Here is a 20,944-nt window from a genome sequence, read left to right as displayed (position 1 = left end):
CTAGTGACCAAGAAGATAACAGCTCTCCTCAGATTCTAATATACATACAGGTGCATAAATTAGAATACATTCAAATAATTCATTATTCTGACATGTAATTAACTGAAAATCATGTTCATTGTTAAGAGTTTATTTCTGTCGATGTCTGTCATGACTATGATCTACACTTAATTAAAAACGAAAATTAAGTTTCTTAGAACAATAAAATACGACGGTGGAAACATAAAAGTGTATGTATCACAGTATACACAAATTTAGAAAAAGATTCACATCATATACCGGACAAAAAAAATACCCCAACACAAAATAGCTATTCTTAACTGTTACTTCATCAAAAAAGTAATAATTAAAAGTGGTGGGTGTTGTTGTAATGAGAAAATACAACTTTTTAATAGCAAATTGCCAGTCACAACATGGCGACCGTACTGTTGTCTCAACAGTAGTGCCTTGGTTTAACCACTAGATGGCAGCATAGGTGCGCGTTCCTTTAGGTCCAGAGACAGGCACTCCAAGGAGTGAGCAGCGGTCTCTCTGATAGGTTACAGATGTGCTTCAAAGTGAGCTGCTCATTTTCAGTCCTGGAAATCACGTGGCTGTTTTCCTGTGGACTGGGCTCCGGGGAGAGGCTCTCTCTCATCCTATGATCGCAGTGAAGCAAACTCACTCCGCTCCTCACATTTAGGAGGAAGACGAGGAGGAGGTGGAGGAGGGGGAGGAACTGAGCGCATCGCCGAATCCGACCGCCGCACCGCTTTTCATTTTTCTCGAGCTCCCCCTGACAAGAGCCGGCGCGGACGGGAGAAACATCGGGGGGTCTTGTGTGTGGAGGAGGGTGGACTCAGACTCAGAGCGCAGCGATGACGGGCAAATCTGTGAAAGACGTTGACAGATACCAGGCGGTGCTCAACTCTCTGCTGGCGCTGGAGGAGAACAAATACTGCGCCGACTGCGACTCTAAAGGTGGGTCATCATCATCATCGCCTGGATCATATTTCCCTCTACCTCGTCCTGTGTCTGATCACGCCTGCAGATGGCCCTGCGCACGAATCTTTCCAGTTTATCCTATTTATACTACAGCGGGAAATAAATGCGGCATTGCATGTATCTGCCCCCTCGGCCAATTACGTCTTGGTGTGGTGCAAGAGATTTGGCCACATCCTCCCAAGGCAGACGAACGGCATGCAGTTACATCATGTCAGCATACCTCAAGACATTCACAGTTTGATTAGAGTTTTTGTATACACATAAAAACCTCTAATGATCTGCGAGTTATAGTGAAAACTAGAACATCAAATAGAATGAGAAACATTGGGAGAAATTGAGATCTTGTTGGGAAACACCTGTGCTGACTTTGGTTCACCCTGAACAGATTGTTCCTGTAGGCTGGGAGCAGACAGGAAACCCTTTCTGCCATTAAAATGGCACTTTTTAAAAAATGCCCCGACAAAGTGAGGCTGCTCCTCTCAGATTGTGAGTGTTGCAATTCCACTCATGTTGACTGCCTGGTGTGATTTCTGATCACGGAACCTAATTTCCACCGAATTGGTGTATGATTTTGTAAACACACCATGACATGCGGTCGGTCATGTGTATCTCCTAACCCCACAAGGCATGTGTCCTCCAGGGGGCCTTGAACCGCATGTCATCAGCTGTTTGCCGAATCTGTTTTGCCACGCTGTTGGGTAAACATCGATGTTTAGGTTGCAAAAATGCAACGCTGAGGACTAAATCATCATTGAATTCTCTAAAACTTATAGTGTCTTGCCAGAGTATTCATACCCTAAATATGTAAGCTTGTGGTGTTAAGGCCATAAGAAGAACATGGCAATGTTTTGGTCAGTATATTGGCTGATGATGTTGATGGTGTTTACATTGTACCACCTTTTAGCTGACAAAGTATAAATGCTTATATGATCAACCACGAGTCAGGGTCACGGACTTTCTACATGTATTCCTAGAAAAGTTCAGGAGCCACTACTCTAACAGGTTAGCCCAGTCATTCTTCTCATGAACTCTGACCAGCTTCCATGTCTCTGCTAAAGAAAAGGATCCCCACAGCATGACGCCGCAACCACAATGCTTCATTGCACGAATGGTGTGGTAATGTGTCACAGATGGCACTCCGAGCATAGACCAAAACGTTTGGCCAAATTTGGTGTCCTCTGACTAAAGCACTTTCTTCCACTGGTTTGCTGTGTGACCCTATATGGCTTATGAAGTTCTTTCCTTAATGGCTCTCTCCATAGATGGTAGATTTAACAACAAAGATCATCCCAGTTAATGGACCTGAATAATGCACAGCACATTTTTCAATTTTATTTGTAAAAAGAAATGAAGGCTACCAAGAAATATGTGGTGCTGGTTAAGAGTTGATGAGAAGATAGATGAAGCTAAACAAAGAGCAAAACTGGAAGAAAACCTGTTTGAGGCCACATAGTCGCTGGATTCCAGCCGGACAGCAACCACAATGGATACTAAATTTAGTAGATTTTATATTAGACATAAAAGACAACAACTTTTCTTCCATTTCACAATCGTGCTCTACTTATTGCTTGTCTGTATCATAAAATCCCTATGAAGTCCATCAAAGTCTGTGTTTGCTACTTATGAAATGTGGAAAGATTTAAACTGTGTGAATACTTCTGCAAAGCAATGTAAGTCAGACTTGCTGATGGCTTGAAGTAGCTGTAACATCTGACTGTAATTAAACTTAGTCTGCAGGATAGTTGGGTGTTATTAGAAAAGGTGTATACTTTGCTACCTTCGTCATCGTGAGCGTCATCAGAGCTCACTCTTGGTGTTGAGCTGTCTGAGACGGCCTCGTGAGGCTGTGCCTTGTCAGAGAAATGCCTCAGCGGCGGAGAGGTTTGTCATTTAATGGAGACGCCTACACCGCGCACCCACAAGACAGTAAATTGCTGCAGGCTTTTAGACAGAGTCACCGAGTGATTGTTCAGGAAAACGCTCTGAATGATTCCAATCATTGCTCTGTTTTTCTTTTAAGGAATATTCTGGGATACCTAATGTTACTGGCATGCTGCAAAACATACGGGCCAGATGGGACACAGTGGGACAAATTTCATTGTTTGTAGCTGTAAAATTTACACTATAAACATGAAAAAACTTAGATAGAATGATCTGATATTGAAAACTTGAGCAACCTTGTAATTTGGTTACATCTATTTGTGACAATCCCAGAGGAGAAATGATCAAAATCACTGAAGGTGCATTTAGTTTCACCCTGTAATCAGTGAATTCCTGTGACACAGTCCCTTATCCACCCTTAAAAATAGGAAGGACAAGAGGACATGCTTTTTAAGTTATCCCGCTGGTTGTTGGTCTTCATGAATCAGCAATTGGCCGCAGTAAAGAAGCTGCTCCCCCAAAATGCACGCCCAAACCCAGGTCCATATCCAGTTACCTGTATCACTCAACCCATCCAAAACGCTGCGCAGCTTATGTGACTTATGCGGCTAGAAAACACTTTTATGGTGCATTTAAAGCCATAAAGGTTTTATGATTTTAAGTAACAGATCAGGTTGTTAAGGGAACAAAACAGCAGGAACACATACATGGACAGACAGAGGATTATTAGGCTCCAATTTAAATCTCATACTCAGGATTGCCTAAATATCAAAACAACTCCAAATGATTTGAACTTACTTTAAAAAATCCCAAGCAACAAAACTGACCATTCCAAGTGGTGTGATTGTTGTTTAATCCATCCGTCCGTCCGTCCGTCCGTCCGTCCGTCCGTCCGTCCGTCCGTCCGTCCGTCCGTCCATCCATCCATCCATCCATCCATCCATTATTTTATTTGTGAGTGACTGTAACGGTGACTTTAAAGCTGAAATATTTACCAAACTGCACTTTTTGTGCACTGTTACAACCTTCAAACATTTGGAGTGCACTTTTTGATGTTAGTCTGTTCAACAGAAATAACATTAAACATCTCAGATTTTTTGTCCAACTTTATATTACATTGCCTTTTGACTTAATATTATTATAAAATTCATTATATTTTTAAAATTTTGCTTTTTAAAAAATAAAAAAAAGAAACAAATTTCAGACTCATTGCAGTGACAACAGACATATTCAGTAGATTAGAATGTTATTGAAAAGTTTGTTTATTTCATTAACTCAATCCACTAAGTGACGCACGTTATCTAGAACAATTACACTGAGACTCATGTTTTCACGTCTTTATTTCTGTTAATTATGCCTGCAGCTGCGAAACACACTGTTTAAGATTAGAGTATTACATCAGACCAAATCAAATAAAAATATGTCTCTTGTCATTTTGCCTAATGATGACCCTGTCTCTTAATAAAACCCACTGTAATCAGAGCTAATGCAGATGTCGAGACACTTCAAGCGAAGTTGGTTATATAACCCAAGCTGTGATCAGACTCTTCTGGCTCATGTGAAGAGTTGGCTCCTCCAAGACTTGATTAAAGACAAATAAGAAGGTGCATGTTTTAAAATAATAATGAGACTTGCAGTCAGCATTTCCTGGAAGAGAAATTCCTTTTAAGGCCATCTCTTGCTCTTATTATTACTTTTTTTTTTTGCATGCTTGATTTCATGTTCACTAATCGTGCTTGGGCTCTTGGCCTTTTGATTGGCGTGACTGGTCACAATTTGCAGCAGACTGGTATAATTAGACTGTGGATGAGATTAGGCTGTTAAGGGAAGAGCAGCAGCAGGAACACATACATGGACACAGAGGATTATTAGGCTCCAATTTAAAACTTAAATATATGTTGTTTTTCTCTAGTGTATAAAGGAAGGGCTTGAAAAAGTATTTGTGCCACTTGAACTTTTTTTTTTGCCTGGCATAACCACAACTTCGCCTGCCTATAAGAGATATATTTCTCATGAGAAGAAGCTTATGAGAAGCTCCGTTTGTTGTTTGTCGTAAGATTTCCTTGTCAGATAAGTTGGAAATAGATCGTTTTGTAACATACCAGACCTCACTGACCTGTACTGTAGCTCTCGGTGAAAATGAGACATTAGAGTCTATAAAAGGCTTGAGAACTGAGGCAGAAGTTCACCTTCCACCTAATATCTCTAAACATACAAATAGAGCTAAAATGAAATGATATGAATTCGGGGTGTACCAATTGCAGTTTTCTGGCTGATCATCGATCTTCAAAAAACCCGACTTGCCGATATCAATATATTTTTTTTGCCTGACAAGTTGCTAATTATAGCAACAAAGTTGCTAAGTTCGCAATTATTGTAAACCACGCATGTGACCTGGTCGTGGCTCTGTCAGTCAGCCCGCTCTCTCACAGCAGAGCAAAAGCGAACAGTGAGTGATTTTCAGTCCTCTGCGGAGGTAGATGAGATCGGTGGATAAGGTCGGCTCCTCATGTAAGTACCAACCGATTTCCTAAATTAAGGAAATCACGGCTGATTTATTGGTGTACTCCTAATATAAATCACATGTGTCACAACAGTCCAGTCAAAGTCCAGACCTAAATTTCAATAAATGAGAATTTGCGGAAAGAATTCAAAACAAGTGTTCACAGTCGCTCTTTATTCAACCAGACTGAGCTGGAGCTGCTTTGTGAAGGAGAATGGGCAAAGATGCAAGTCTCTGGAGATTCATCTGCCTTTCAGGGTTTTCATTTGAAAACCACATTTGATGTTCTTTCCGCTTCAGAATGATGCCCTACTTTGGATTTTGAAATCAAATCCAAATTTAACACACTTAAGTATGTGGTTGTGACAGGACAAAATGTGAAAAATGCATTTCTCAGCGACAACTTAAAGCAGATTTTCTCCTTTGCACTCATTATTTAGTCTTGCATGCATTTATGGCTGCACACTGATTTAAAAGGTCACACATTAGGCTAATTCCCCACGTTGTTGGATGAAGCTCCTAATGAGTGTGCTGATAATATAATCCTGGTTGCAGTTTATCTTCTGTCTGCCCATCCACACTCTTGCCTTCGACCCCCCCGCACCTCTCCAAGCATGAGCTGTAAAGTCGCGGTTTTAGCCATATGGCTCACAATGACGTCTGATGTAATCTCGTTTGCGTTGACATCGACAGATTTACCTCCCACCCTTGTGAGTGATTGTACAGGAAGTGGTGTGAAAAAGCCAAACAACACTCCTGCCCATCCATTTTCCCCGTGCAGTCTTACTATACAAACACAGCAGCCATAAAAACAATACCTCTGTTTGTTGAGTTGTATAGCTGTGCAAGCCAACTTCCTGCCAGTCTCATGCTCTCTTCTCCCTGACATTATGTAAATTCATATTTCTTTTTTTTTTTTTTCAAAACCACTTCCACACAAAGTGACACGGAGACTGTAAAACCTTCAGCGCCGCCAGGAAATAGTGGCAAAGGAAGACGCAGGTGTTTAATGTAGTCAATATTTCTGGCTCCGGTCTCAAGTGTTGTTGTTTTTTTTCTCTCTCTCTCTTCAACGTGCTCGTGTTTACACGCAGGCTAGGCCCAGGTTGCTGTGGAGATATCACCTGGCTATGTCATGCTCCCCCCACCACCACCACCACCTCCACCACAAGCTCTTAGCACCCTCTCACCCTTTGCATCCTTTAATCTCATCCAATCAAAAGCCATCAGGGATTTCCAGTCAAACAAGAAGGTTACCTGTGCCCTCTGGAAGACACAAAGGTTTAGTAAGGTTAAAGGTTTAGTACCAAGGAGAGTCTACGTAGGCACAGTTGTAAAGAACATTGTAAACAAGTTTGTATGCAAAGACTCCAAAACAGCCATAATCCTTGTATTCAGTTTGAAGTTTGTTAATTAGTATTCCTGCCTTTCATGTTCCGCCCCAGGCTTTCAGTTTGCTGTTTTCATTACGGGTAAAATACTAAATAATTAAACATGTTTTAGGGTGCCATATGTCACCATGGAGGCAATAGTTACCTTTTTTTGATCCACATTTTAAAGTTCAAAACTGTTCCCTATCAACTAAACTATAAGATGGAAAGAGCGAACAATCAATATCTCCTCATTTTGTACTTTTGTGTTATCTGTGAAAATCTTGTTCTCCCTTGCTCTCTGAAAGAACGGCGAACGTGTCTCAACGTTTTATAGAAAACAGATGGTTTCTTACATCTGCCTCCTCTGTCTTCCTTTGAACTCCTTCCCAGAAATGGAAAGTTTCAAGTCTTCCTCATTCAGTCACATTACCCACACCAAAGATATTCTTTTATTGATTTTGTCAGCACAGACTGGTAGCACTCCATGTGCTGCGTTTTCTGGAAGGCAAAAATATCAAACAATTCCAGCCGACAACCCGTTTCTGGGGACATCTCTAATCGACTTTATTGCACTTTAAATCAGTTCTCGTGTGCTATTTACAACCGCTTGGAGGAAAACCAGAAGAGATTTTTAAATGAAACAAACTAGAAGGATCCATGCTTTTTCTTGCGTCGTTGAGTGTTACCCTGTTCAGACACAGTAACAAAACTTAACACAGATGGTGGGTGTGTGTTGGTAAATTTTAAATGTGAGCCCATCTGCCTTGTTCAGATTGAGATCGGGTTGAGGGATGGCTTAAGGGTTTCCGGTTGGGGTTTTACGCTAGAGGACAGGAGGATGAAACAAGTGTGTCTATGTTTGCATGGAGGCGGAGGAGGAGGAGAAGGAGGAGGGTGCACTATCCCCTGATAACCGAGGCTCTGCAGGATTAACTCGGTGCTTGCAGAGAGCACCATTTATCCTTGTGGGATGTAGGCTAATGAGGCATGTGCACCTGCTCGAGCAAGTTTACCTACAAGCTAAATGACGTGTGTCCAAAGGTACTTTCCAAAGCACACTCAGAACAGTGTAAAACATTTAAACATCTCATTATCTATTCTGTTTTTTAAATAGAAACTAGCCGAAGGATCAAGGGGGCGGGGGAAAGCACATTCCCAACATGGCTGCTCACAAAATTGAATTATTTAGAACTTGTTGTGAAGTGGCTTTGATTTTAAATCTCGGTTCGTGTTCGCTTTGATCCTAACTCCCTGTACACATTCAGGCACATCATCAAACAACCAAAGTCCACCATTTGATGACTAAGATAATCTTGTCCTGTTTGCCTTTGCCTTCTCCACTACTCGTGTGCTCCAGCTTAGATGTTTGACACACACAACCACGTTCACTTTTTTTGCCAGGATGATTCATCCACCAACAACTTCAAACCCTCTCTGCTTTTGGGCACCTCACCTTTTAGAAAGTTTAGTTGCATTTATTTGTCACACCCTCACCATTCCAATATTCATGACCTTTTCTTATAAAGAAAACTGCCACGTACTCAGCATAGCCACTTTGCTTCTGTTGAAGTGTTTTCTCAGTCTCTCCTTCCTTTTTTTTTAGCTATCTGTTCCTCCTACACTCTTTCAACTATAGCAGTTAGAAGTACCTGGAGGTGTGTGTTTGCTGAACATACTTTGTCATGAGTTCTTGCTCAACCGCTACATGGATTTGAGCTAAAGCAGGTGCCGTAACTCTGTGTGTGGCTATGATTCACTCTAAAATGTTTGTTTTTTGGGTTTTTTTTCTTTAAATCCTCCTGGGCTCAATTGATTCTTGTAAATACCTGAAGTACAAATCATAACATCCCTCAGGCTACAGTTTCAAAAACAAAATATAGCAGCTAGGCTAGCTGTTATTAAATCCATACTGTGACCTAAAAGCATTCATCAACATACCCTAACCTTGATTGAAAACAAAAAATTTTTATGCTAGTATTGTATTAAAGACAACAGCCAAAAATGAAAACAGTTTTAAGTTTACTTTTTCACTGTAGCACACTGACACAAAGGCAGTTTGCCAGCTTCATGATACAACTGTTAGCTTGTAATCTATTTTGTTATTTTTTTTCTTATCCAGAACAACTGTGTAGGGCCTACTCTATCCAAGTCTAGATAGAGAAATATCTGCCGAGAAACAGATTTGACAAACAAGACAAACCAATTTGATATGCATGTCACCTTGAGTGAAAATAGCAACGTTTCATTGTATCAAGGGTGGCAATTTGAGATAGTCTAGTTAGCGAATGGTCCAACTGATACTTATTAGTCCTCTCTGTCCACACAAGAATCCAGTTCAAGAACTACTCCCTTTTGTGCATTGTAAGATACACGCACTTTAGTTAGACTCAAGATGTTTTAGCATTGCAAGATAAAATGCCACAAGATGTTGATACCATTACCCAGAGTTCAATAGTCATATTGTGTGCCATCTTCAGTTTGCTTCAAAGTTTTCGGTGATCTTATACATTTGCCTTGTAGCTAAATCTCTCCTGGAGAATACGTCTTAATTTAACACTCTCCTGCTTATTGCATACGTGCAAACACATAATCGTCAGCAGTGTTTTTTAGATAATCCAGTATGACATCACTGTTACTGCTGTGGACACAATGGCTACAACAATTTTGGAAAATGTTGTAATTTGCAAAAGAAAATAGAAAACGAGTACAATTCTGGGAGGGGGGGTGAAAGGGTGCAGATATTTATGGAAAATAATCAATTTGATTGTGTGAGAGAGATGTGGCTGTACAAAGAGGCAGCGGTGAATAAATGTGATAAAAAGAAGAGACTGAGGCCAGAAACTGAGGGGGTTGTGAAAAAGAATGAAGGATTACCAAATTCCTGTTTTAAAGGAAGTTCAGTACAATTGACAGTCCCTCTGTGTCGGTGCCAGTGTTTACAACGGTTAAGCTGGCTTTGCAGAGTAATTCTACTATTATTAGCCGGCATGAGAGCTAATGCTGCAGCTTCGCTGTCAGGCTGATAGATAGACCATCCAGCTGATGATCTTGTGGTTTACATTTGCTGGTTTCCTCTTAGCGCTGATGTTAACATTCATTGTTGCTCTGCTTTTTGTTTTTAAAAATGATTCTCCAGATTAGTCTCAGTAAGAGAATATAGTAGCCCTTCTTGCAATTGAGACAAAAGGCTATTCTTGGACCCTGATGCTCGGTTTCCGCGGCTGCCACAAAGAGGAAGGCTTTGCAGGATTTTCGTCCTGAAAATCAGCTTCTACTTTCATTTGCATAGAGTGCCCTTTCCCCAACTCTGCACAGTGACTTCTCATTTGACAGGAGATAAGAATCCAAACCCAAAGCTGTTCCGCCATCTAGTGGGGAAGGGGCCACAGTGCATCAACTTTTAGGGTGTAAGTCAAAATTCAACCCATCAGGCTTTATTTATAGAGCACAGGAAACAATTAACATCAAAAATGCTTAGTTCCAAAGGAATGATGATAAATACTGGAGAACTGGAAGAAAATGTCATTCAGGGTGTATTGAGAAAAGATCAGAGACAGATATAAACTATATAAAATAATGTGAATTATGTAAATTTTTTATCTTTTTTAAGAAGAGAACAAAAAAAAACTTGTCAAACTTAACCACAAGATAAGAAATAAATGGAGAATAAACAAAAAATACACTAGGGCTGAAATGATTAATCAAATTTTTTGCAATTAATTGATTATTGAAATAATCAACTAATTTAGTAATTGTTTAATCATTAACTGGAGTACACAGGCTCTATGTGAAAAAAGGCTTAAGTGGTTAAATAAAACATCTGCAAAATGTGTCATTTATATATCCGATTAATCGATGAATCATCAGAATAATCTTTAGAGTAATTGGATTACTAAAATAATCGTTAGTTGCAGCCGTTCATGATAAAAGCTAAAATTGTGATAGAAGAGGATTTCCTCATGACAGCTAATTGTGGTCTCATTATTTTCATCCTCCTTGGTCAGAGGGCAGTCTTTAATACAATTTCCCACGCCATTTTCTTAATAGATTATTAATCTATTAAGCCAAGAGGGGCATCCTAAATGATTTCACTCTGAACTCAGATCTGACCTTTTCCCCGTTTCCTCAGGTGTTCTTATAGGTCCCCTTTTCTCTATCACTTACCTATTTGCCATTAAAGATATTTTCATCAAATTCAATGTTATGTTTCCTGATAACACCCAACTCCACTTTTCTATTGAAATAAATCAATTTCTCTCACTATCCGTTCATATTACCCACTTATCTGAAATAAAATCTTGGTTTACCTTACACTTTCTAAGGCCGAACTGTGATTAAACAGAAGTTGTTCTTCTTGGAACTGAATCTAAATTAATTAAAGTTGTCAGTTCTTCCATCCCGATGAACTGTTTTTCTGTTTCCCCTTCTCCTCAGGTCAAGAGTTTGACTGCCATCTGTGACAGTCAAATATAATTTCATTATCGCATTATGTCTGTTGTGCTTATTTTTATCTGTCCTCATCACTTCACCTATTGACTATAGTAACTCTCTCCTCTTTGGTCTTTCTCAAAATCTCCCCAGAAGCTTCACATGGTCAAGAATGCAGCTTCATTTTATCACCTGAACGCCGTGGACTTCAACACATCATTAAAGTTTTACAGCAATTCCACCGCACATCAAAAACAGACATAAAACTCCTTGTGCACACATTCAACGCCATCCACAGTCTTCCCGACTCGCTAACACTCTGCACCCACCTTAGCACCCTAGGGAGCAGAGCTTTCGTCTCCTATACTACCTGACTCAGGCATTCATTCCCACCAGACAGTCGAGATATTGATTCTCTCCCTCTGTTCTGATCCAGACTCAAAACTCCCCCTGCTATAGATAGCATGCACTCTATAATCACATTTTCCTGGTTTATTTTCTGTAATTTTTGCTCTGTAGTTTTATTGCCCTGTAAAGTATTCTTATGTGGTTAGAATGTGTTACTGTCACGAAAACCAGGCATAAAAATATATTAGTCATTAAGAGTATAATAAATGTGAAATAGAGCAAAATAGAAAAATGTAACGCTTGAGAAAAAAAAATATAGATACAAATAAAAGGTAATTATCTTCTACATGTGTATGCAGCGCATGGAGGGTGATTTAAACATCAGATGGATCTGTTTAGATGCATATGGCAGTGTTGTGAACATAATAGCTTGTTCAGATAACATTGCTCCCACACATGCAGGCTCATGACCAAATGAGTAATCATCCCTGCAGGTATCCAGACTGAGAGTGTTTGTGTGTGTGTGTGTTTTTTCATTATTTATTTTTTGTGCTCTCCCTGTCTTCTCAGTCATGCAGACAAACACATCTATTCAATGCTATTATGCATTAGCAAACCAGATGACTTGCAGAAGATTACTCGTTGTGTTCCCTGCTGAATTCAAACTCATAATTGAGGTTTCAGACTCAACATGTATTATTGAACTCACTCCCACACACTCTGGCACTCTGCTATCACACTAGATAGACTCATTACCCTCTCTCGTGGAAACGCTGCTCTGTGTTCAAATAGTTTTCGTCCTCTTCCTCCGTCTGTCCCAGGTCCAAGATGGGCTTCCTGGAATTTAGGCATCTTCGTTTGCATCCGCTGTGCTGGGATTCATCGAAATCTTGGGGTCCACATCTCAAAGGTCAAGTCTGTCAACTTGGATCAGTGGACACAGGAGCAGGTCCAGGTCAGAGGCCCGAACTGTCTGTATGCTAAAGGGATAGATTAGCAAAAGCTTCAAAATACACAAGCTTGCTCTAAAGCAGATTTGCGAGGGATCAATAAAATAGTTTTTGTCTCTTTGATAGTCAGCAGTATTCAATTAACTCCCTGGCTACTTACTGGTTACATCTTAATAATTAATTAATGAGCTATCATTGATGCAATTAGCGTCACAATAACCTTGGTATTTGTCAGTATGTCAAATAAATGGTTTATTTAACATAAATTATTTAGCAATTATTCTTTTTCTAAGCTAAGAGTATGCATTTCTTGCTCTCAATAAGACACTGATGAGTCTATCCAAATCATCAGTGGGTTCTTTGCCAGCACAATTCTTATACATTAGTGTTTTGAACAACTTAACCAGCTACTAGCTTGTCATGGCTAATTAGCATCAGGAAAACTGATAAGAAATGATGTGTATGGTTAGGTGTAGTCTAGTTACCAGTATTTATTTTAAGTAACAACTTTTTAAAAATTAAGTTACCCTTTCAAAGGCTTCAAAATTTCATATTCCGGCAATATGGAGAGTAACGCATTGCTGCTCCCCTCCCCCAACATATTCCGCTACATAGCTTGCCATTCACAAAAAGGAGACATTTCCAGTTACAGTAAATGCATACGTTTACAAAAATGCAGTAAATGCAGATTTTTGTATAACTTTTCTTTAGGTTAACTTACAAAGTGAGCTATTATTGTTACAGGTTAATTTTCTAAACTACAGAAAAGTTATTGTTAGGGATGCTCAAATGTGAAAAATTGGACAGATGTTGATATGCGGTAGTAATACTGCTGTTACATGTATGTTAGATTTACCAATGTTTTATTTTATCTTTTTTTATCCGATTACTCGATTAATCGTAAGAATAATCGATAGATTATTCAATTACTAAAATATTTGTTTACAACAGCCCTAATTAAGATACCATTGATTTAAAAAAAATAAAACAACTGAACATTTTCTGTTAAGTACATTTCAACAAAAGCTAGTCAACTTGTTTAGCCTTGTTGTATTTATCTATGGTGACAAACAAAAAAAACACAACAATGATGAAGCAGTTTGTGTGTGTGTGTGTGTGTGTTTTCCTGCATATATCTTTGTTTTATGTTCACACTGTTTCCGTAAAACTTCAAATGTAAACTAGTGAAGTTGGTGAACGGGAGAGTAAATGGTGTTTTGAGATAATCTTTAGCCTAGCATATTTTAGTCATGGCTAGCATCTTCTTATTTTGAGGTTTTTAATGTAACCTAATGGCGCCATAGGTATTTACAACATTTTTGAATTGGATTGCCAAAAACCATGTAGATAGAGATTTTTTTTTTTTTTCAATCATACAAAAATATGTCTTAGGTAGGATAGCTGGGGCCTAAGCAAGCTTGAATACTCTGTTGGCTCCGCTCCCCATTAGTATCTCTACATAAGTGAGTCAGACCTTGAAAATTCTGCTGTTCTATTTGATCCAATCCAGTAATTGTGTTTGTTGTGCTCTGGTGACCCTAGTGCGTTCAAGAGATGGGAAACGCCAAGGCCAAGCGTCTCTATGAGGCCTTTTTACCTGAATGCTTCCAGAGGCCCGAGACAGACCAAGCTGCAGAGATCTTCATCAGGGACAAGTATGAGAAAAAGAAGTATATGGATAAAGTTATTGACATCCAGATGCTCAGGGTGAGCCAAACAAAGAAAATCAATTGGGCTTTTGCCTCAGGTTGAATCTTGAAGATAAAGAGCTCTGCTAACGTCTAGTCCAAATGTGTTTTCTGTTCACAGAAAGAAAAAAGTTGTGACAACATCCCTAAGGAGCCTGTTGTGTTTGAGAAAATGAAACTGGTAGGTTTCTCTTGTTATTATTATTTTGAACATTTTAAGTGCAGTATAGTTAGTGCTGTTAGATGAAAGGTAAAATGAGCATTGTTCTTTAAAGCAGACGTTTTCAGCCAGTTCCAAGTCTGCATTGAGCGAGAAGGTCAATGATTGAGAAGACCATTGGATTCGTGCCCATTTCTCAATTAGCAATAATGCTGCATTGATTGTATTGATTTTCTTAGAAAAAAGAGGTGAGCCCGAAGACAGATTCCCAGGCCGTTACAGATCTACTTGGACTCGGTATTGTATCTTCTGAACTTCCTCACCTGCACTCACACTTTACAGTGTATACAGTGGACTTTCCACGCCGCTCTATATATGCTTATCTTTCAATGGGAGGGTTCTGTTAGGCAGAAATTATCACCACTTTGAGGTTTAAAACGAACATCTTATGTGATAAATTGATTTAAAAACGGCTGACTCATATCTTGAGGAGCCATAACGGTCTCCCTTTTTCCATCTACCCTCCATTAGATGCACCTACTCCCAGTCCTGCGGTGTCTAATGGTGGAGGATGTGTTCCAGACAGTAACGAGAGCCCGGCAGCGTCTAATCCAGCTCAGGCACAATCTGCTCTGGATCTCTTTGGTTCTCTTCCAGCCCCATCCTCAGTGTCCTCTACGAAAACTACGGTAGTTTAAAACACTCTCCGCCATACTCCATGCTATATTTTTGCAGCATGCAGATTATTTATTAACTCAACACAAATGTGAAGTTTTTGTTCTTTTTTAAAAAAAAATATGTAAGGTTTTCTCGCATTTTCCCACCTGTTGAAGAGATCAAATAGAAGGGCAGGTACCTTATTTTTTCAAACTTTTCTTTTGCGTTGTATTTTATTTGCATACAATTGTTTTGCTAAATTCAATGTGCAAAGTGGAGAAATATGTAAGAAAGAAAAAAGAAAGAAAGAAATATTTTGTACTTGGTAGCTAGGCATAAAGATAACAGAACAAACGGTTAACCTAAAAGAGGCTATATTATATCTCAAAAGTGAATGGAATAAGCTAAAAGTCATGATTAGGATACCATGTCGTAAATTCTCCTGTAACCATATAATAGTCCAGTACATCAACTTTATGAAGCTAAACCTTCTTTTTCAAGTAGGACTATTTCATCTCCGTGTGTGATCAACGTTTGATCCAAAACCTCAAAAATAATCTTTAATCTCTAAAATGTAGCGAATTGTTCTAGAAATCTTGTCAGATTTGTCATGTGTCTGGCACTGTTTTAAAGAGATCTAAAATACTGTAGATCCACCTTATTGAAAACAAGAGGGCAATATGAGCCAAGCCAGTTTAAATATGCTTTATAAATAAAGGCATATTTAGTAATGCACAGATTTAAAAATCTTTATTGTTTACCACATCCATAATTAAACTGAAAATAACTTTTTCATTGTAATTACACATTAGAATGAAAATCTGCAATTATTATGCAATCAAAGTGAAAAGTTCCTCAGTTTGATTGTTGGGGGATTCATGAATATGAAACAGACATTTAATTTTGAAGAAGTAAATGTCTAGATTTGTATTCTAATTTCTCATTTAACTTTTACCTGGCAGAGCAGTTTATGTCAGAGGTTTTTATTATTATTATTATTAATATTATGCTTCCATGATATGCATAATCAGTTCTCAGAAACTTCCACTTGAATTTGACAACCATCCCACTAACAAAACTTGACCATTATTTGGATTTTAAATGTGGACTTTCAAGTAATATTGGAAAACGTTCATCAGTTAAGAATCAACAATTCTTGTTTTGCTTTTTTACCTATTAAGTTGGTTGGGTTCTCAGTGCATCAAGGGTTTGTGCTAAAATAAAATGAAAAAATGTGTAAACTTTAAATCTAAAACCCAATACATTAATGTTTCTGCATTGCAGTTCCCAATTTCAGTTCTTCTATTTTGTACTTGTGCATTCTGATGGCTTTTTTTCCCCCTTTTTTTTAATCATTGGCATTTTTCTCTCTGTCCAGCCTGCATTCAGCTCCTTGCCTCAAAGCAGAGTCACCGCCTCAGTGCCTGAAAACCTCAGCTTGTTCATGGATCCAAAACCCAAAGCAGAGGAAGGCGCCGTCAAGAAGCTGTCCAAGGATTCCATCCTGTCCCTGTATGCCTCCACGCCTTCGCTGCACGCCAGCGGTATGGCCACACACGGTGAGATCTGCATAGATTTCCCTCAGGTCTTATAATACCTTCATGGTTAGCTTATTTTAATGAATATTGTTTGTCTTTATGGCGTTTCTGTTTGTTTTCACCAGGCTTATATATGAACAGAGTAGGATTCCCGACACATCCTTACGGCCCATACCATTCTTTAGCCCAGGTTGGGGGGATGGGAGGCGCCATGATGACGTCACAAATGGCCATGATGGGTCAGCAGCAGAGTGGTTTAATGGGGGTTCACCAGAACAGCATGATGGGAGCCCAGCAGAACTGCATGATGGGACAGCAGAACGGATTAATGGGCGGTCAGGGTGTCATGGCTCAGCCAAGCGGCGCTGTGGCAACACCTTACATGACAGGGATGGGCCAGGGAATGATAGGACAGCAGCAAAGTGGAATGGTCTTGCAGCAGCAGAATGGAGTATTGGCTCCACAGCAGAGTGGGATGACGGGACAGCAGCAGGTTGGAGGCATGGGCCCGTTACCTCACCAGCAAATGTACGGAGTGCAACAAGGCCAGCAGCTTCAGTGGAACATGGCTCAGGTGTGTGTAATCGTTTTGGAGTGTTTTCAGTAGAAAAAAGTCAAAAATCCGTGTTGTTTCTAAAGTGTGTTTTGCTTTCTTTTAGATGACTCAGCAAGTAGCTGGCATGAATCTCTACAGTACCAACGGCATGGCAGGATACGGGAGCCAACACACAGGAAGCTCAACAGCTCCGAGTTCGGCGCACATGACAGCACACGTCTGGAAGTGATTTTATACACCTAAAAGCTGAAGGAACATCTTCAAGATGAGAGCAACGAACGGATTGGGAAGAACGCGAAACATTTTGAAATGCAAGGCAACAGGAGGAGGAGAAGACGGGCGTGAAGAAGATTTTGGAAATGATTACTACCTCTGTCTCTCTCTCTCCTCTCTACCTAAGCCTCCTCTCGCTGTCCCATTCATAGCCATGTTCTGCAAATTTCCATGTTTGCCTTCAGGACATTTTGGTACCAAGACAACAGGGTTCATAGACCTTTGCTTAGGCATTCACATCTTTATTTGTATCTAATCGTTACATGAGAGTATCTCCATATCCCCACATGTGTATTCAGTAGGTGTGAAGAAGCTGCTTTGGCTTTTGGAAAATTTCTTTTTTTTTTTACCCTGAGGTTGAGCACAGAGATTTGCCTATCCTAAAAGTCAAATTTATTGAGACAAGACAAAGAAAATATTAGGCACCTTGTGGGATTTGTTTGTAATCTATGCACCGTCAGGGTTTCCTGATGCAAGCTCATTCAAAACGACAATTGCTACATATCGGCATGAACCATGTGTAAAGCAGTGGCTACAATAGCAAATGGTTTGTTATCAACACAAAAACTGAGTGCAGAATCTAGCTTAAAGTACATTTTTTACAGGTGCTAGTAAACAGTTAGTTATAAACACATAAGATAACAAAAATTGACTAGGCTAATTTCCCTTTTCCAATGGCATTTAAGGAAACAAATAAACAGTGATGTAACATCCACCGTATTGTGAATGGTTAAACAGGCTAATTCAAGCTATGCTAATTTTCCCTATCCTTGTAGCTAGCAAAAATATTAATAGTCAGGATTTTTAAACTATCACAAATAACTCTGATGGAAATCCGTGTCCATTTAATGTATACTTCCTTGCAAGTAGAAGAAGCTGCTGCTAATTACTCCACCTGAGAATCAATATAAAATAATGAGGCTAATTTCCCATTTTTTGGTGGTTTGCTAAGGTTTGCTCAAAATGTGTTTTTAGGTGTATAAGGCCACACAATATATTCACGTAATTTCCAGAATAACACAGATGATTGAAAAGTTAATTTCCTATTTACAGGGTATTACCTTACAAGAGAAATGAAATATATTTTATAGGAACAGACGGAAATCAAGCTAAAATATGCTAGGCTAATCTTCCCTTTCCATTAGGATGCTAAAATTTTGCTTTTAGCATGGGGTAGCAAATAAATAAGAATAACATTTCCAAATGGTCACAAATTACTTTTTCTCGATAGTGAAAGAAACTGCTGCTAACTGTTTTATATGATCAACTAAAAGTGACGTTAAAACAAACTATGTTAATCCTTTTTTAGGATTAGGATACTAAAATGTGCTTAGCATTTCCCTTTTTTTTGTGCATGGGATCGAAAAAAACAAATGAAACAGATTTTCCAAATGTTTGGCAAATGTCCTCTCTTAAATAAATAGCAAGTAAAGAATATTATGATGTCCAATTTGCTACAAATTGCCAAATATTTTGAGCAAAGTGTCTCACATGAAGCACATTCTCCTAAAACTGAGTTGAAACAAGCTTTGTTCCAGTGGGATGCTAAAATTAGCTCAATATAACTATTGAAATGTACAATGTAGTGAAATACACAACTAGAATGTGGTGACTCATGGCTACTCATTTTGAAGAGAGAGTCCTATTTAAAGTGTATTTTCTAATCTCATTTCCAATGACCAGCCATGACTTAAAGCAGGCTAGGCTAATTTTTTCTTTTCCAGTAGTATGCTAAAATGAGCTATATATTAGCAATTACATGATTTCCCAAAAGTTTAAAATCGTTTGAATGGCTTTAATGTTCTTTATTAAAGCCATTCAAAAAAAGGGTCCCAAGTGAAAAGATTCTTTTGCAAAAAAAATCTCTTTAAGTGTTTGAGTTCCTAGAGCAACATTGTTTTGAAACCTAGAACTGCGACAAAGCCTACCTAAACAACATTTCTATATGATGTCTGCTTTTCAAAATACTGAGGGCTTTATTTAAATTCTTAATAAAGTGTCAAAAAAAAGTCCTATACTGGATTTTTGCAGACCAAAGATTAGCACTAGCTTTACTAAGACTGTACAGTATTTTATTTTTTTCTTTTCTCAAATTGCCACCTAGCTAGTGACTAGTATAAAAATGACCACAGCATTTTAGCTGTGTCTTTGGGAATACCTGCTGTTACACTTCACTGTGCTATTGCCTCAGAAAGGGTGGGACACTCTCAAAAGATTGCATGTTTTTGTCGTCCTGTAACTGCACAAACACCTTAAGCTGACTATCCACCTTGTACAATTGTGGCCTCAAACAACGTTGAATGTCCCGAAGCGAGAGTGAAACCAAGGAGGGGGTGATTATCAGTCGCGTTTCAGATACTTCCACAGAACTGCATGAAAAGAATGTTTATCCACCATCGACTGTGCATACTGTACGTTTTCAGATTACCAGATGTTTCTATCTACTGTATATTCTAATCAGTCTGTGACCAAGACTAACAAAACTATCAATGAATGTGTGTCATGAATGTTCTCCTGATTGTAATGGGTACACAGACTTGACTATTGCTGCCATTGTTGTTGTTTATTTTATTTATATTATTTGAATGCGTCCAACAGTGTGCACTTGTCTTTCGAATGTCCTGTGGTGGAATGCCTTTCCGTCAGGTTCTGTTCCATCGTCATTTCGCCGCTGTGTTGGGAGCAAACTGTGATCAGACTGATTTAGTCTTTTTTTTTTTTTCCAGGTGATTCAGGAACACTTACAGTCTGGCCAACATACAATGCGAAGTGGAAAAGAGAATGTGCATACACAAATCTACCACCTCGCAAAACTTCAGAGAACCTCGTCTTTATCTTTGCCGTTTACAGTTGCCCTTCCTTTTGAAATGCATGAAACCATTGCTGAAAACTCTCTCAGTTTTTCCACACTTGGTTACCTTCTGTTTAACCGGTTTTGGTTCTGAAGCCACTGCTTTTGATGCTTAAAGTGAGAGACTCACAGTAATATCTGCACACACCGCAACTTTCACAGCTCTGTTCTTTAAAGCTATATTCTTTTTTTTTTTTTTCCAGTTGGGCTAAATTTGGGGGCCACGTGACTAAAATTGCTGGCTCGGCAGAAACATTTATCTGCTAAGATTGTACACTGTAATATTAGATTTTGTTGGAGAACACAGGACTTCATGGAAAAGGTTCCCTTGTGTCCAGTCCTTTTTTCTCTGTTACATTTCCTGGGAAATGAAAGAAAACGAAGGAATGTACCTTTTTGTCATGTCAATATGTAGTGAGGTTTTATTCTTTAATAGGATATCTGTACATTACATTCATAAACAGGATTGATGGATTCGTTCTGTATATTAGCTCCGCATTTTTTTCACATGCGTTGCCTCTTTTAGTTTTATGTCTTCATGAAATCCATGAATAAAAGTTTGATTAAAAATATATTGTCCCTGTTATAAGAAAAACATAGTATTGCCTAAATAAATTCTTTTTACAAACAGTTTCTTAAACGTTTGCATAAAGAAAACATACATAAAATTAAAACATTTTTTGTAAAAGAAACATTATGACCATTAACTTGTGTTGTGTGAACTTTGATTTTGCTGCCCTCTAGTGACCAGAAA

At 38.9% G+C, this 20,944-nt stretch overlaps 1 protein-coding gene across 1 annotated transcript; it reads left to right on the top strand.

The window, feature by feature from the left end:
- Nucleotides 1–465: 465 nt before the first annotated feature.
- smap2 (small ArfGAP2) lies at nucleotides 466–20,762 on the top strand. Its single transcript, XM_032580135.1, has 9 exons — nucleotides 466–960; nucleotides 12,339–12,472; nucleotides 14,010–14,174; nucleotides 14,277–14,336; nucleotides 14,555–14,612; nucleotides 14,847–15,004; nucleotides 16,351–16,531; nucleotides 16,636–17,084; nucleotides 17,170–20,762. Exons 1-9 carry the CDS (start codon nucleotides 858–860, stop codon nucleotides 17,293–17,295), a joined length of 1,434 nt encoding a protein of 477 aa, XP_032436026.1. The 5' UTR covers nucleotides 466–857; the 3' UTR covers nucleotides 17,296–20,762.
- Nucleotides 20,763–20,944: the final 182 nt, after the last annotated feature.

The sequence above is a fragment of the Xiphophorus hellerii genome, chromosome 13, assembly GCF_003331165.1.
Source record: "Xiphophorus hellerii strain 12219 chromosome 13, Xiphophorus_hellerii-4.1, whole genome shotgun sequence".
Taxonomy (NCBI): domain Eukaryota; kingdom Metazoa; phylum Chordata; class Actinopteri; order Cyprinodontiformes; family Poeciliidae; genus Xiphophorus; species Xiphophorus hellerii.
This window is presented reverse-complemented; position numbering and strand designations above follow the sequence as displayed.

Bases quoted from the DNA above. Each gene is read 5' to 3' on its own strand.
- smap2 (XM_032580135.1), top strand. From the start codon at position 858: ATGACGGGCAAATCTGTGAAAGACGTTGACAGATACCAGGCGGTGCTC. The intron at 14,337-14,554 runs GTAGGTTTCTCT...TGATTTTCTTAG, and splicing joins TGTTTGAGAAAATGAAACTG to AAAAAAGAGGTGAGCCCGAA. The intron at 15,005-16,350 runs GTAGTTTAAAAC...CTCTCTGTCCAG, and splicing joins TGTCCTCTACGAAAACTACG to CCTGCATTCAGCTCCTTGCC.